This window comes from Penicillium antarcticum (assembly GCF_028974205.1).
Source record: "Penicillium antarcticum strain IBT 31339 chromosome Unknown utg000009l_segment0_segment0, whole genome shotgun sequence".
Lineage (NCBI taxonomy): Eukaryota > Fungi > Ascomycota > Eurotiomycetes > Eurotiales > Aspergillaceae > Penicillium > Penicillium antarcticum.
In genome coordinates, this window is record NW_026695307.1 from 1954258 (window position 1) to 1971518 (window position 17261).

The 17261-nt window shown below is 45.7% G+C and overlaps 3 protein-coding genes across 3 annotated transcripts; 1 reads left to right on the forward strand and 2 right to left on the reverse strand.

Moving 5' to 3' along the window:
• Positions 1 to 4601: 4601 nt before the first annotated feature.
• N7508_009103 (uncharacterized protein) lies at positions 4602 to 5249 on the reverse strand (the record flags this gene model as incomplete). The annotated part of the gene is made up of 1 exon (XM_058467166.1): positions 4602 to 5249. The coding sequence occupies one exon, from the start codon at positions 5247 to 5249 to the stop codon at positions 4602 to 4604; it is 648 nt and encodes a 215-aa protein (XP_058315012.1).
• A 2967-nt stretch (positions 5250 to 8216) lies between these two features.
• On the reverse strand, positions 8217 to 9908 carry N7508_009104 (fungal specific transcription factor domain-containing protein; the record flags this gene model as incomplete). The annotated part of the gene is made up of 1 exon (XM_058467167.1): positions 8217 to 9908. The coding sequence occupies one exon, from the start codon at positions 9906 to 9908 to the stop codon at positions 8217 to 8219; it is 1692 nt and encodes a 563-aa protein (XP_058315013.1).
• Positions 9909 to 13831: 3923 nt separating this feature from the next.
• On the forward strand, positions 13832 to 16378 carry N7508_009105 (SAM and PH domain-containing protein; the record flags this gene model as incomplete). The annotated part of the gene is made up of 3 exons (XM_058467168.1): positions 13832 to 13834; positions 13885 to 14067; positions 14132 to 16378. The coding sequence occupies 3 exons, from the start codon at positions 13832 to 13834 to the stop codon at positions 16376 to 16378; spliced, it is 2433 nt and encodes an 810-aa protein (XP_058315014.1).
• Between the last annotated feature and the right edge of the window lie 883 nt (positions 16379 to 17261).

Genomic DNA, 17261 nt, shown 5'->3' on the forward strand with positions numbered 1-17261 from the left:
CATGGATCCCCATCAGACCCTATAGAACCTATACCGAGACCTTGAGAAGGGCAAAAAGTGTGTTCCCCTTGGCATAATCAAGATTAAATGGAAGTCGACTGCGATGACCAAATCCAATAACAGTCATAGCGTGGAGGTGACATGAGCACCAAGCAGATAATGAAGACTCATCCTTTGAAAATCAAATGCCGGGCAGCGATCACTTGCTTCATTGCTGGGAGCAACGATATTATATAGTGACGACGGTCTAAGAGCCGTGTATGAGCATCAACTGACAAGTTATATCGAAGTGAACTTTAAAAAAAACACTGTAGACAGTGCATTTGCCTTATTTAGAACTAAAACAGGGGTCACGTATCTCATCTCCAAAGATCGGGGTGGATGAATTGGATTGTATGATACCGTATTTCACTGAAGACGACGTTCTGAAATGAAAGATGCATTTCAAAACAGAGACAGTTCAAGAATGAAAATATACGATGCTAATTGTATAATAAACGGCTGAAATCATTTGCGCGCCATTGAGGTGCACCGAGGTGTGTAGTGGGTTCGTTGACTGTAGCGCGATTTTTGCGGGGATAGGAATGATAGCGGCAGCAACACGGGATATTTTGTTGCACCTATATTACACGACGATCTCAATTCTATAATTAACATGATATCAATGTGATTAGTTCTAAGAATAGAGGATTTGCAATGGAAGAGGTGTGAAGATGCGCTTAGTAGATGACAAGGCGAGAGTGATATCCTTGAGTGGCCGGTAGGCTTCGGAACTAGAATGATTTGATCTAAAGCAACCAATAAAGTGGTTTCTTTTTTTGGTATATGCATATGCAGCCGTAGTGTACTAGAAATGGGGGGTAGGACAATTCAGTTGTCTGTGCCGCTCGTGCATAACCTGGCCAGTACCCATCCAATCATATACACATATCCATAAATAGAGAATCTCACGATTCTGCTTCAGTTTATTTTTGTCTTCTAGAAAGCTGTATACCTATTGAGTTTCAGCGAATCGGTGAATGTCTATGTGTAGGTAATATTCTTGTCGTCGAAATTACTGCCGAATTCACGAAAGAATATATACTGTCTGATGCTTTCAACCCGTTCGGATTTTTTCCCGGTCAAATCGTCACTTTAAGGTTATATCGGGATATGAATCGCGTGAAATCTTTGTAGGTCATTGTTTGTGTAATTCTTGCCAACATCTAATTTTCCTTGATGGCCAGAGAATACAAAGGGCCGTGATAAGAATATTTTAAGATTATATTGCATGCAACTGTCCAGAATATGCAGCCATAAATGCGAAAATTTGAGCAGACGAGGTTGAGACTGAGCAATTCCCAAAAAATAACATGTACATGGCTCACGAGCCCACTGCAGAAAGACCAGGGAGTGCATGCTAACCCACTACGCCAGAGAAACCATGCACACTCAGACGATGATCATATCATTGATCATGAATTCAGAACGTAGTTGAATGAGTGAAAAGAAATCACAGCGCTTAGGACCCATACTTGAGAGTGGCTAGGACCAGTGATTGTCCAAAGAAACCCCACCTATGTACAAAGTCCCTGAAAATAGAGAGTGTGACGCTCAGTATGGGACGACAGAACGTGTGGATTCAATGCAAATTGTTACTAAATATGGATTCTTCACGAAAATTCATGTAGATCAATTTCTCACTGCAGCCCTGTGGCTCGAACACTAGCGCTGATACTTACGCTGTTTGAATTAATCATGTGCTCGAATTGCATGTTCTGGATGAAAGAATACTGTGACAGAACGCTATCACCTGCGTAGGCACAGCGTCTGGAGAGACAACTGGTTCCCACTTTTTTGAGCTATTGAAGTATCTCAGTGTAGAAGCCAATCTTTATTCGCCAAATAAGATTCTAAACAATCCCGGCACCAGGTGATTTGATCTTGACATTGGAATTAGAGGAGGGATTGGCTCGGGGAGGGGGGAAGTACAGCACCTCGAGACCATCCGCCTAGGAAACCCAAAAATAGCAAATTAATCCTAGGGCATGGATTATTGACACATGAGCCGGTCCTGCGACTGTTCTGAGTGGCTCTCCATACCCCGGCATATTCCCTAACAAGCTGATCCCCCGCGTGATAGACCCATCAAAACACACCAATAATATCACAATGATTGCTAGCTCTCATATTTAGCACACGTTAGTCCGTTACAGGGTTAGCGCCGGCGCTTAATTCAGATTAATGACGGGGCCGCAGGAGTCGACCACGGTTCAGCTATTGTTAATTGGACGGTCATCCTGAGGTGGGTCCAATTTGGATTTTAGGTCAACAATAACGGATATTGGGTCTTGATGTTTGCATCATAATCATATGTACTCTAGGAAGAAATGGCCTAACAGCCAGAAGACCCACATTGAAATTGAAAAAAGATGCCTAAAATTGCTTAGAGGATGACAAGTAATGTAAATCAGCCCGAGGATGTAACATTTTTGGGAGTTGTTGGTATTTATGTGAAATATTACAAAGAATTCCAAGTAGACTGATTAAGCATGATATTTGATTGTATTTGTGGTATTCTCTATACCAAATACTGCATTTCGGACAAATTGCCCCTCTGGTAGACCCAGGGAGAGTCACACAGTACCTAGGCCATGAGGATTCAATAGTATACTTTGAATCTGAGTGCAATACAGTAATGCCACTTGGCCACAAGTAGATCTACACATCAAATTGCTGGTGGCTTGAGCCCACTCCTTCATACCCTTTTCTGGCTTTGAGGTAGTTAACGTATCATGTAGAGAGAACTTTTCATATTGTGTATCAGTCTTCGGAGGTAAAGAATACTCACCAGGTACATGGGCAGCTTTAACTGAATCAGGCCATGTCATGCATGGATTTCTACATCAATCTTTTCTACTATATGACTTGTTTCCCACTAGATCTGTATTCTCCGATTTTTTCGGCAGGGATCAAAACGCAAAGGTACACGATACGGTATCAAATTACGTCGATAATACGACCAAATTACGGTCCGTACACCGAGCCTCATACCAGGAAGATGCATTGTAACACGTAGAGAGTGGTGGCGAAGTACAGGGAATGATTTACAACATCCGGAATTTTCATTCAGGGTTATTCATGGTATCACGATACTACTAGAATCCTTCGAGTCGGTGTATGTGAGCAACAGTATCCCAGGCAGAATGCGCAGCTCAACATGGACTATTGCTTTGAAGCTGGGGATTTTCAATGGGGGTAAGGAAGTTGTGGCGCCGATGGGAGTGATAAGATTACTTGCCACAGTTTATTTTCCATGCCATTGGCTCCGTTCACCGGGACCAGGTCAATGAGGGTCGCATTTTTTGGCCCTCTAGACATCGAGCTTCATGCGCCTATGCTTACATTTGGTATACCTGCCGCCTATATGTTATCCGTAGTAAGACCTAAGAAGCGGATCATGGGCCTCTGGAGGCTGATAGGGCTGCGCAACGCGAACTCAGCCTTCCACTATCTTGATTTGGTGCCATTTACAGCCTCTTCGAGTCATAGCCGCGAATAGCTCACTGTTGGATCTCGTAATTGTCTGAGCGCAGCGCGTAGGAGTCAGAAAACTGCGGAAGGATTGCGATTCAGATCCTGCTGTCTTTTGGGAAGGGGATATTGACCGTGAAAATCCAAATCAGTAGATTGACCCTTGTTTTCAGCCTCTCGGAAATCACCACTGCATGCATTAGCCTAGCCCATGGGAACTAAGATCTCTGGTGTTTTGGCATACTGGTGTTGGTTTTACTGTGTTATGGGGGCCTTTTCCAACACAATCGAATGCGGCTGACACGTGGGACTGGGCCCCCCTGCTCGAAGATGACTATCCACCCGGGGCCAGAACTCCACATCATTCTGTATAACGACAAAAATACCATTAACGGCCCCAGATGCCAAGATATGACTGAGAAGGATTCTTATCGTAGTACGTGCGCGATAGTCTAGCAGAGGGTCCATTGGTCCTCGATACCGCCGCATTGGTATCGCAGACTTGACTTGAGACTCATCAATTTGGACATAGCGCCTTGGTTTGGGGGCCGCGAGGGAGCGCATACAGGTTTCCTAATTTGACCTTAGAAATTCAAGAGGATGAAACACAAGAGGCGATCAATGAATGAAGGTAAAAAGCTTTCATTGTTACTATTCAAAATTTGTATGAATGATTACTATTCTTGAGTGAAAATAGTAGACAAAAGGCTGGAACTCCGGAACGATAGGTTGCTGCCCCCACCAGCGATGAATCCCCTTTTCTCCGCCACCAACAGAAACCAGGACAAGTACTGAACAAATAAAACCACGTCATAAACTCCATTCTCCATCCAACCAAGGATCTTCGCCATGCAAAATATGCCTATTAGGCGAGAAGCACAAGAACAAAGGCAATGACCCTAGACCAAAAACCAGTTGAAATCAAAACAAAAAATAGCAGAATGCAAACTGCTCCGACAAAGTAAGAAAAGGTAATTTCAAAGCTCGTAGAGAAGGTAGTGGATCCGAAAAGCAATTGCTCAATGCACGATAACCAAAATTAAACGCAGAGAGTCCCAAAGCCCGGCGGACGTGCACACTAGTCCATATCAGGTATCTCGAGTCTCACTTGTCTTGCGGCGCTTTCCTTTCGGAGGAGGATCAAGGTGTGTGCGCTTGTATGTAACAGTTCTGGTCACTACTTGTCGCACACTGACGGACTTTCCACCCGCGCTTCGAGGGGTCTCAATGTATCGAATCTTCCAATCTGAGGGCGAAAATGGAGACCTAAGAGTACGTGCGCTCCTGGGTGAGTCGCTGACTGGCGAATATATGCATGTTTGTGGAATGCGTAGACGTCGTAGCATTGTCGGGGGTTTAGCGGACTGCGGACTCGGGGCGGGGGAGGGAGGTGGAAGAGTAGCGCTGGCAACTTTTGGATTGTCGTGAGCAGAAAAAGTTGTGCTGGTTGCGCTCGGTGGTACAGATATGGGCGATGGGCGTCGTTTCTCGAACTTGAATCTTGAAAACTCAACACCGGCACTCACAGGACTCGTGAAGACAGGCGTGAGAGCTTTGAGAAATTCGGTATAGGCTTGAGGTGGAGAAATCGGTGTTGCGCTTCCTTCCTCACGCTTAATGATATCAGACCCAGCGGTAAGAGGACCAGCAGTTAGTGGGCTGTCGTGGAGCTCGGAAGGAAAGGTCATTGTTTTAGGCGTCTTCAGAAGTGGCAAGACAGGTTTCGCCGACGGCATGATGTCGGGCTGTGAGGGATGGGAACCTCTTTGCAATAAAATGAGATTCCTGATTCAAGAGGCGTTGGTGATGAACCCTCTCAATAGTTGGGAAGTGGGGAATGAAGAGGCAGTGTAAGGCAGTGCAGTTGGGTTGTGCAAGACAAAGATATGGATATGTTTTGTGTTTTAAGGGGCGGGGTAGAATATAAAATAGTTTGAGGACCGAACAAAGCAAGGTTCAAGCTGACCTCATAAAATAAGGGAGCGTGGAATGGATAAGGAGAGACAAGTGAGCAACTTGGACCCCAAGGCTGATGGCGGAGCAGCCGTAACGTATCAAAGGAACGGTAAGTAACGGTATGTGATGATACGGAGTTGTATGGACCGTGCCAGACGGTATTGATACCAAAGTATGTTACTTTTGAAACGACCGGAACTAAGCTGTAGATGGTTAGTTCTCTTTCTCCGCTCGAATGCATCCTTAGACTCTCACCGTTCTTTCGATTGAAATGAATGAAATGCGAAGAAGAAACTTGGTGACTGAATTTGACACCCTTCTTCTATCTGGTTTCTGTTTTGTTGGCGCTGACGATAAAGATAGTCTTGAGTTTGGGAGATAACGGATGTGGTCTCAGTCCAGCTGATAATCAGGTCTTGTGTTAAGTAGTCAATAGAGCGCTTGAAATCTCAACAAAGAGAGGGAATCTTCATTATCTTATAAACTCTTCCACCGTCACTTATGCAACCGCGTGGCTACAGCCAGGAGTAGGATCGGCGATTAATGAATCTCCTCGGGCGCCATCTGAGGTAAATCATGCAGTGCTATTCCCTACAATGACTTCTGAGACAGAAGCCACCCCCTTAGATGTTTCAAATCTCCCACCCCTGTCAGGAGCAGTTGCAGCTTACTCAACCATTATGGTTCGTTCTGACAAAAGCGCGCGGTTCCTCCTTATTACCCCAGCGGTATACTCTACGCCACAATCGAATTGAAGCGATTTACAACTTTTCTCAAATGCCCACCTGCCTAGCAATTCCTCATTCGGAATTCTTGGTATTAGAAAAATGCCCATAGCGGTTATGAGTAGTCAACAAAATCTAGAAGCCTGGAATTCCGCCAGGCATGACTTCGACGCTCATGGTGACCCTTCAACCTCCTTGCTGCTGAGTTCTATGTGTGACTGATGATTTCACATAGAATTAAAAAAAAATCCAATTTGACAAGGTCGGATTCTTCGAGCGTTGTTCAATACCATTGACTCAGTTGTCGACCAAAGCCAAAACAAGCGTCCTTGCAGAAGCAAACCAAGATAATGCTATTGTGACAATTGTATTTCGGAATACCCTCTGCAACACCTGCATGTGTTCCACTCGAAATAGTGTCTGAAAGCTGCCGTGGTCGCGTAGACTGAAGGTTAGACGTGGAACATAGCAATTGGACTCTGCTTCTCGGGTCGTGTTTGAGATGAGAGATAGCTCTCTCAATAAACGCTTTGCCATTGCGTTTAGCCTAAGTCGGCGGCAGCCCAAATATTTTCTGCAGGGACGGATTATGCATAGGCAGTTCATGGCTGTTATTTGTTGCTATTGTGGGGGATGGGGGGGTCATTGCTTCTTTGAGAAATTGTCGCGACTGCAGATTTAGATATCTCCGTTTAAAACTGGCATAGAAAACCCCTTTGCGCTATCAGAACACCAATATTGTGGCCTCTCCTTTGAGTTCAGCTTGGTGGAACAATGATAGGCGCCTTCGTGCCACCAAGACAGTCACTTTGGCAACAAGCGCTTAAAGTGCCAATATTGCAGAAGTCGACTTTTGGGTGTGCTTTACATACTCAAAATAATCAGTTATTAGCTGTGATGTAATCCTTCTCCCGTAAGGCAACACTTGGTGCACCTGCAAAAGGGAATATGAAGAAAGCTTACATTCTAGAGCTACAAAAGTAATCCAGTGAAGGTTGGTATTCACTCTGATCAAAGCAAGGCTCACAAACCTCTAAACACGGATCAAGTACTGACTAAGTAGGCTCTTTAGCACAGATTAACGATTTGGAGGGGCCAATTTAGCGATCAAGTGGATATATCCGTGTCCTCATTTTGTTACATCCAACTCGTTGAGTTGTGCTTTTGCTCTCGATAATTCTATCTGATAACAAGAGGAAGAAGCAATGATCGCTAACAGCTATCCTCATCTTCCACAGCTGTACTCCCCACTATCGTCTGCATATCTATGTCTTCTTTTTGCCACTGACCCAAAAAAGTGACCCTGATACATATTGCTCAATCTTTTGTGAGTTTTTGCCTCTCACAATCTCGACGTACAATTCTTTCGTGTTGAAAAGCAGTTCAATTCAAGTATACCCGGCTTGTAAATTGAACAACTGAAGATGCGCATCCCCGGTTCATCCTGTAAGAACACCATTGACCTGAAATATGCTCATATACATGTACGATTAATTGTGGATGAAATCCCGCCAATCTAAATATATTAGGCATGCTTACTTAACTTTGGTGCCTGGCCCATCTCGTTGAATAACAATAAGGTTGAACATAGACAGTTAGGGGCTTGCGTAGTGTCAAAAAGAAATAACTAAAAAGAAAGCCATATTTAATTCCAAGCCAAGCCAGTATAAATATTGTTCCTCTTCAGGTCGGCACTTGATGTAAAGTAGCTAGCGGGGCCTTCAAAGTCTTTGCTTTTTTTATTTATTTACGAAAAAAATAGTGCAAGGTCGGGAATCGTTCAACTGAATTGCGTTGATGACATGTATTTGAAAACGACAGTAATATATTGCAGATGTCTGAAGCTTCATGCTTGGACTAAGAGGAGCCTGCTCTTTGTGTCCTTAAACGCCTTGAATGGATAAAAGTAAAAACTCCAGTCGGCCATTCGTGCAGTCAAATAACAGGAGACACCAAGTAATAAACTGAAGAAAATAAACCAAGGAACCCATAGAGAAAAGCAAACAAGCATAAAAAAGAATATCACATCAACAAATATCGCCATCCGTTACGCTGCATGATGTCACGCCAATGCACACTTTGCTTTTTGATCGCTCTTCCCATCGAGCGTCCGGCTTCAGCAGAGGAAGACTTATCAGCCTTTGGTGAACTTCGGGCTGAGCCGTGATCAGACTCGCTTGAAAGCGAGAATGTGTCATCTGAGATTCTCCAGACTTCCTGAACCAGACGATACATGCGACCAAAGCTTCCAAAGTCGCCTATGTCGCCAAGTGCATCTGCTCGCTCGGACAGGAAGCCGCGGAACTCGCTGCCTGGAGCTGAAAAGGAGCCGGTTATAAGCAGTGGCCAGACGAGGGAGCGATCAAATCCGTAAGGCCCGGCGGGAATGAACTGGAGTGCATGGCTGACTGCCGATACAAGGTTGACAATGCTTTGCTGACTGCGATCAAAGCCGGGAACCAGACTGCATAGGTATATGCGAGCCGCGAGGCGGAAAATTGAGGTAATGTTTATAGTCAACTGCTCAGGTTGAATTGTGCCAGCAGCTGTGTAGGGGTGCGCGAGAACATCCTCCGCAGATCGTGTGTGTTCAAGTTGGGCGCCAAGAGCAGAAACATGGTGGCAGACAGTGAGCTCATCTATCCGACCTTCTAATTTCAGGGAATCAAGGCAGGCAATCTCAGAGATGAGATACATGATACGATCGTCACATCCCATCAGCTCACGTAACCCAGTTGATGTCCCTGTCAAGTGCTTAGAGCGATAGGTGTGGGCAAACTGCGGGGTCTTGCCAAGCATTGTCGCTCCCAAGATATCAATCCATGATGTTAGGGACATGCTGAATGGAGAAACTGCATGAATCTGTAGATTGGGCTGTTCCGTTGCCGAAACCTCAAGCCGGTTGACGAGGTTCGAGACAGCTTGGAAATGATCGCTCCATGGAATGTCAGGCAGAGAGTCATCAGGTGCTCCAACCGAGCAATGGAAGAAGATCATTGCCAATGTCGCATCGAGAATGCTTTCGTGGTCTGTGTCTCGGTTAAGGGCCTGGCATAGTTGTGAAATCGCATCGTAACGGTGTCTCATGATGTCGTGGTCGATCTGTTCTCCTTCAAGTCCAACGGTGGTCTTCAGATGAATAGCGGAAACGCTCAAACAACAATGCAAATATGACCTGTTTGACTCCAATGCCTTCAGAATTGCTTCAGTGCGCGCAATACTCTGTTGGTGAGCTTCCAGGATGGGATATATCATTCGCAAGACATGGTCGACAAAATGGTCCAAAAGTGGCCGGTCATGATCATCCACCGGAATAGTTGCTGTTTGAAAGTTTGAAGAAGGGGATATATAACTCGCTTGAAAAGAATTTGGGTCAAAGTCCGCGGGTCCGGCTTGCTTGAAACAGTCTTCTTGTAACCACTCATCTCCGTGGAACGTGGGGAGAGTGTTATGGAGTTGGGGTGGCGCCATTGCACTGAATGTCGACACCGACGAGTCATGTCTTAATGGAACATCATTAACAAATGTTTGTCGCTCAGTCCTAACATCAACTTCATATGGCGCGTATTGCGGTGGATATCCACCAGGAGGGAAGGCGGGTGTATGAAGGTGAGAAGTAAAAGGGTCATATAGGTCGGCAATTGTTGAGCGGTTGAAGTCATATTCTCCAGCAAGGGGTGAGTTACTTGCAATTCCCGCACGAATCCGATCCATATGTTCTGAAAATACCAGTTGTGTGAGACAAGGCGCGATACTATTTTCGGATGCTTTCTTACCTTGAAGAGATCCACGTCGTTCCAAAGACTTAGTCTGCTTTATCTTGTTCTTGATTTTCTCTTTCTGAGCTTTCCTTTGATCTGCGCTTACCCACCAGTTGGGTCGCTTGTATTCACACTTGAGACATAAATTGATACATGCTGAGCAAGAAGGGTGGCCTTCGTCGCATTTCTTTCGCCGCAGGCGACAGGTGAAACACCCTATAGACAAACCACGTTAAAACAGTGTCACAGATTATGTAACCGACTTGAAATTTTTTGGTTGAATTGTAGTTGGGAAGTTACTGACCTGAGCGCGATCGCTTGTGTAGTTTTCCCTTATCCGCAGAGTCACTGTAGGATGCGACAGACCTTGATTCATCATTCCTAGCTCCCGAAATGATAGCGGACCTTGGATTCGGCATTGCGCGTTTTTATTATCTCAGTTCTAATCAATATGAATGGCTTGTATGGTGAGATCGGTTTGGTGAACGAGTGGGGAGGAATCGAATAGTTTCTCGGAGGCCGGCCAGCGGAGCTATGAGACTTTCGATTCACAAAAGAAACAAATCAAAGGAGAGGTTATCTTAATCCTGTCTCTCAAAGACGGAAAAGAATGCGCGATGCAATGGGAACGATGTTGATTGAGTGGTCTGGGACAGAACTTATTCTGATACCTCTGGAGGAAGATGTCTTTAAAGACTATTTTTGATCTGACCTGCAGCTTGCGATGCTTCTATTTTTTGACCAACTTAGAGACCATTGGACGATCCAAGCCGGGAGATTATGCGAACATCGAATGGGGATCTGCGGCCGGGACAAATGACACCAAACCTGGACTAAATTTGGGAACATTTTTTGCAGGGGTTAAGTTGCCTGTTGGTCAAACTATGCATGAGAATTGATCGTCGTCCTGTGGACTAGCACAGACCGGGCAAGAAGTGTGATAGTCGTAGGGGTCCATTGAGCAACTGGCTGCAGGCAAGATACGGCTTCTCAATTCCTGATAGGTTGCTAATTTCTGTCACCATCTCTAGCTTCATTTCACTTTTCCTATTATCACATTGTCCGTGCACGCCGTTCAACAATGTCTTCCTTCTGCATCCTCATACCACTCAGTGCGCAACGTATGCAACCGCTTCCATAATTCCTTAAAAACCACCGCCGCATTTTCTGATCTTTTGATTGCAATTCTCCTGTGTAAATTTTCGGTGCTCAAAATTCGAAACCAGACCACTTCCCCTCAGCTGCGGGAAATTTGGCCTCGGGGAAGTCAGTTGGTCACAATTTAGGTGACGGGGAGTACATAAAGTGGAGTTAGATCGTGACTCGGCGGCAGCTGGAGCATGCCAAGCTTCCATTTACTACTTATGATTGGTAGGTCTCAATGCTCCTTAGCGTTTCGGGCGGTGGACCAAGCTTACAGCGGTGAACCCACAACCAACCGTTCAATGATGCACTTAGTCCGTGCAGAGGCGGGGGGAGCTTCCAACAGAGTGTAGTTACAGAAAGTATCCCTTAATTAGCAACAATTTACCGCTCACCCAGGATTCCGATGATTTATTAATTTTCTACATTCAGCCCAAATCTTGGATAACAAACCTTGACAAGTTGCATTTGCTAATAATAGCCCGTAAATGATACTCCCTCCTTGAGATCAAAGGTGCATCAATCATTGCTAATTTTGGAAATCTTAAGGACATTAAGCGTCTAATCCAGAAAAACCGAGACAAATTGATATCTTTGTTCACAACATCCTAGCGCACCCTGGGCACGTGAAATCCGGGGCTGTTTTATGAGGACCATCACTTGTTACTCAACAAGCAATCGGTACCTAAAGGGCTTGTAAGGCCAAACAATGAAGATTGGATATCTTCTGCCTTTTTTTTGGCCAATTCGTCCATTTTCAATAGTCCGTGTGAAATTCGTAACTAACTCTCTCGAACTATTGATTGGATTGGGTTTGCTATATATGCAGCTTCCCATACTCAGAAATAGATGTGGTTCCCGACATCTTTGTACTGTAGAAAGAAGTGCCCAAGTCTACTATCAAATTTGCCCAATGTAAAATATCTCAGAGAACGGGTACCCTCGTCTTCGATCTACATAAAATTCCGTGGCTTGCAGATCCAGAGGGGACCATTTTGAACTTCATTAATATGCAGAAAGGGTGTCACACGACATCTGTGGCCCATGAGCTCCATCCCGAGCTATGAGAATTTCTATCACACAACCTAAATCTAAGTTGAGTACGGAAAGAGCCACTTGATCACTTAGATCGTTGAGTTTTTGCTTGAATCAAATATCGTCCTACTTCGGTACCAGCCTTTCAACTAGATCACTCTCCTGCATCCAACTAGTAACACTCTCGGGCCATTTAAGCTTGATATATCACCAAAAATGGCCGTAGAAATACAAACATTTAAATGCAGTCAATACTGTAGCCTAGGGTTGTGCATTATGTACGAAGCAAAAATTATTTTCAATGCTGCGTGTCACTCTTTATATTAGGTCACCCAAAGGCCCTAGATGTAATATCCGAATATACTAGGAAGGCAACCTATGAATAGCTGCTTAGGGTAAGTGGAACTCAATTCTAGAAGAACAAAGTGCAGCCTCTTGATCGCGGCACGTGTCTCATGGCACGTTGGGACGAGCCATGCAGGGGCTTGATGAGAACGAATGATTGGAGGAGAGAAATGAGGTGTCAGATCCTGTCGAAACACTCGACATCAGAATTGTGAAAAAATTGTGGGCTGCAGATGCGGTGCCCTGTCGGTTGGTCCCTTTGGGAACATGTGTACAAGGTAAGTGACTATTCCTTGTGGAGTTCCTGACGGACCACTTGTCGGGAGACGGTGTGCAGTAAGCGCAAAGTAAAGCTCAGGTTTTCATGCAAAGAGATCCTAAAAAATGACCAAGTTACTTCTGATTCGATCATACAAGACCGATTTTGGAGAAATTAGCATGGTGCATATGGGTTTCTTGGCATAGTTTCTCTGATTTAGTGATCATGTCAACCGCTTTTAAAACTGATTTTGACGTAAGTGGTAATTTACTGCTATAATTATCATCAATTACGTTAATTGGAGAAACGGTTATGGGCGAGTCTCCCGTGTGTGATCAACCCCCGGATGGCTGCCTTAGCGCTAATGTGACAAGTAATAAGGATCAATTGGTCACAATCACTTCCAACCTCCACCTTGGACGTTTCGAACGTGCCTTCAGGACCAGTTGAACGAGCGCCGAGCAGATATCACTGCAGTAGTGCTGATATTCCCAGCCTCTCGCAAGTTTTTTCCACCCTCCTTTATGGTTACCCCTCGACGCATAATTTTGGTATGGAGCACTTAACTTGCATTCTTGTCCAACCAGGATCCAGACTTAAAGGAAGGGCGCTAGATAGGTGCACAAAGTAACCAATTGTTGACCTTCTTTCGGACTGGGGTAGCCGGGCTCCGCCGTTCCCTGGAAACTTCAGTCGTTAGTCGTCTCATGCAACTGCGTTCTCAGTCGTCACATCCTTTGGACTGGCTGGAATTCCCGCCTACACAAGGGTTATTTTTGACGCATGCATTTTTGGAAATTTGATTTTTTTTTTCGGTGGAAGGCCCATGGCCATACTCATGTACATATAGCTTCCAACCGCCCAACCTCACTGTTGGTTTTGATACGTTTTAATGACCCATATATTATCTATCATCGCTGTGCGACGGTAGTAATATCACACCTTACCCTATACTCGCCCAACAGATTCTATCTTTTCATATATTCATTATTTATCACAGCTATACCCCGCTGTTTCCCAACAGGGCTATACTCTGTATTGCCGGGCATCTGGCATATCTTAATTTTGATCCTCATTATTCACCGCAGTCTAAAATGGCAAGTCTCATGTCGCACACTATCAAATTCAGCAATACTGACTAGCTCAGGCCACCTACGAGTACCGTCCCACATATCACCACCCTGAAGTGAAGGGAGGTGGTCAGGTCCCAACGCCACGAAGCAATGGGTTTAACAGTTTCTCAGACTCAATAGAGATCCTGGATACCGATTTTGACTCAGACTCACAATCGGAGTTTGATGACTATTCCTCGCACAGAAGTAATCGCTCGGTATGCATTGAATCTATCATAGATGAACCCTTCTCGAAATATTATGGGCTAACTTGATATTTAGCTTGGAACTTCGAGTATAACTACCGCGTCTACACCAGACGATTTTGAGATCAAGACCCCTACCTCCACGGGGTTAACTGCATTTGACTTCCACGTCGAGGAGAACCCTGTCGCTGGTCCCAGAGGGCCACATCTTTTCGACTTTTCGGATGGCTTCGTCAAGAAGTCAAGCGTAGAAGCAAATCTTTTGTACAGCAAAACACCAATCAGTGCGACCACAGCTTTCTATTCATCCGCATCCAAGCTCGGTCCTGACAGGAGAGATACCCCTGTTCCTGCCCGGTACGAAAAGCCCCAACAGCAAAACCACCAAAGACAAACGCCACTCAACAATGCTACATCACGCCCCCAGGAGAAGGATGTCGAAAGCTGGGATCCACAGGATGTTGCCATATGGATGCGAAAGCTCAACGTGGATGAAGGCACTGTCAACGAGTTCATCAGCAATGACATCTCAGGCTCTATTCTTCTTGAGATGGAGCATGAAATCTTGAGAGATCACCTTGGAATGAAATCTTTTGGCAAAAGGCATGGATTAATGAACTCAATCCGGCAGCTGCGCATCAGTAATGCATCTTCATACAAAGACCTCCCTCCTGTTCCACCACCAGAGCCGGTTTTGCGCGAAGCAACGCCACAGTCTGCAATGGCAGAAGTTGGTGTCAACTGCACTCCATCTCCAGTGGCAGCTGAAAAAGACCCCCTTCAAAAGTACAGGGAATTCCAGCTGCAGCACCAGCGACAGAACCAGCATCGAGGGCGAGTCGTCGGGCCTAATGACTCGGTCTCCATCGTTGCCATTGAGGAGCTTTTGCCTCGGGTTGATCACAGATGTCCTAGAGGAGAGGACTGTGGAAAATGGCAGAGACAGTACAACAGATATTTGCAAGCGACCAAGGGTATTCCAGCTGAATTATTGGGAAGTTCAGTTGTTATCACTGGTGACCCTGGAAACCCTGCTACTGCACGCAATCTGGCCAAGTCATCAAAGTCAGACTCAAAGTCCGATGTCACCCCATCAATTGTTGCTTCCTCTGATGCTATGGGTCCTGCGCAGCCTCAGGACCTTCCTCTCTCACAAGAAAAGCTCCATGAAGTTGAGCCCAGAGATCCTCAAGAAAATGTACGCAATTTCCTTAACTTTCAGCGTTTGAGCCGGCTGAGGCCAGTTGAAGATCCTACAACTCCTCCTCGCGACACATTTCCTTCCCCAGAGTCCGTTTCCCCTGGGACTCTGGCTGAGAACCTGCGAAGTCTTCCAAAGCTTCGTATCCCCAGTATCCATACCACAATGGCAGAATCTGCTCTTTCGGGGCAGCGAACTATCACGCCTTCCGTTGTTAGAAAAAGACAACCTTACAAAAACACCATCTCTGATACCTCGGCTGTGACATACGACTCGGCTTTCTCCCCTGCTGATTATTACCGCGATGACCCCCATTATGGACAGTCAACCCCCTTTTCCGAGGTTGATGTTCCTCTGACAGCCATTCAAGTGGGCCCAATCGAGAGAAGCTTTTCTCAATCAGTCCCACCTGACATGCGATTTGGTTCGTGTGGAGTTCCAAATGCGATTATTTCTCGTCCGGTGTCTACTAAGGTTGAGAGCCACCGCAAAAAACCGTCTTTCAGCTCATACAATCCCCCAACTTTAAGTCGCCTCGAAGAAGGCAGGACTCTGGCCCCGATTGAGACACCAGAGGATTTAGAACGGACTCCTCGTGCAGCTCATCACCGTGTTGATCCTTTTGACCCTTCGGGGCAGTTCAAAGACGACATCATTCACAGTGGCTGGATGAAGAAACGCAAGAACACCCGGTTCTTGCGCCATGAGTGGCAGGATCATCATTTCGCCTTGCGAGGCACACAGCTTGCCATGTATGACGATGAAGAGAGTACTCAACAAGCTGCCAAAGCCCTTGAGTACATCGATGTTGACGACTATGCTGTCGCTTGCTCTTCCCTTGCTTCTAGCTCCAAGTTAACCGCTGCGTTCAAAAAGACCGTTCTGAAACGCACAGATGACACTCGGGGAGACACAGCTTTTGCATTCTCGTTGATTGCATCGCCTAATAGCTCCACCTTTGACCGCAAGGCAATTTTCAACAGTACCAACAAGTCCCACCACTTTGCTGTCAAGACCCGGGACGAGCGAATTGACTGGATGCGAGAGCTGATGCTCGCAAAGGCCCTCCGAAGAGGCCGCGAGAGCGGTGCTTCTCTTAATGTGAATGGCAACGCTATCTAGAAGGCCTGGTACTTGCTTCTGGTTTCACAGCGGTTGTTCGCCCTTTTTGAACATAGCTTGATGATGTCTTCTTTATTATACCCTTGGCAACGTTTTTTTGCGGTCGCACAAGTTGCGACTTGACGAACCTTTTCAATGACTGAATGAATATGCCAACTACGGTGGACAAGGCGTTGGTGATACTTTCTCTTTACTTTACTTTACTGTTATTGCTTTTACTGCTCTTTACATCATGTTGGTTGGTGTCACGCATAGATGGGCACTAATGTTAGACGAGGCTCTACCGACCTCGTTGGATATGACATGTACCGATTGGAAGTGCGCTGTACTTACCTATTTCGATCAAAATTTGAATAAAGGAGAGCTGGCTCCCTAAGATCAAAACACTGGTGCATTTTTAGAACTAAAGCGCCCTATAGGCGATGGTAATTCTTTGATTGGCATTCATAAAGTGGTCACACGAGGCTGGAAGCAGCACGCTAGTATACGTGTTAGATCTGTCGCTTTTTAGTCTACTCGGTTATAACAGGAACGCCATGTTTCGAGAGGAAATGAGGAACCAGTTTTCTGTGGGTGACCGCAACTTTGACAACCAATACTTCCCCTTCTATCGCACGCGGAAGGCCTGATCCTGGCGTTTCGAGTAATTAGGGCCACAATTGGATTCCCCGCGACCGCATAATTCCGCCAAAGGCGCTTATACGCTCGCCGAGAGTGGTGGAGGCTGGTCAAAGTTCTTCGAATAGCAGCTGGTTATCACACTGCATAGGCCCACTTTCTATTACCCCTCTCCACCAACGGGCTCTCGATAGTTGCGTGCTTGTGCTCTTTGCAATCCGCCACGGTAGATTCTATGTTGTGTTGGTATGTATCTAGTAGCAAA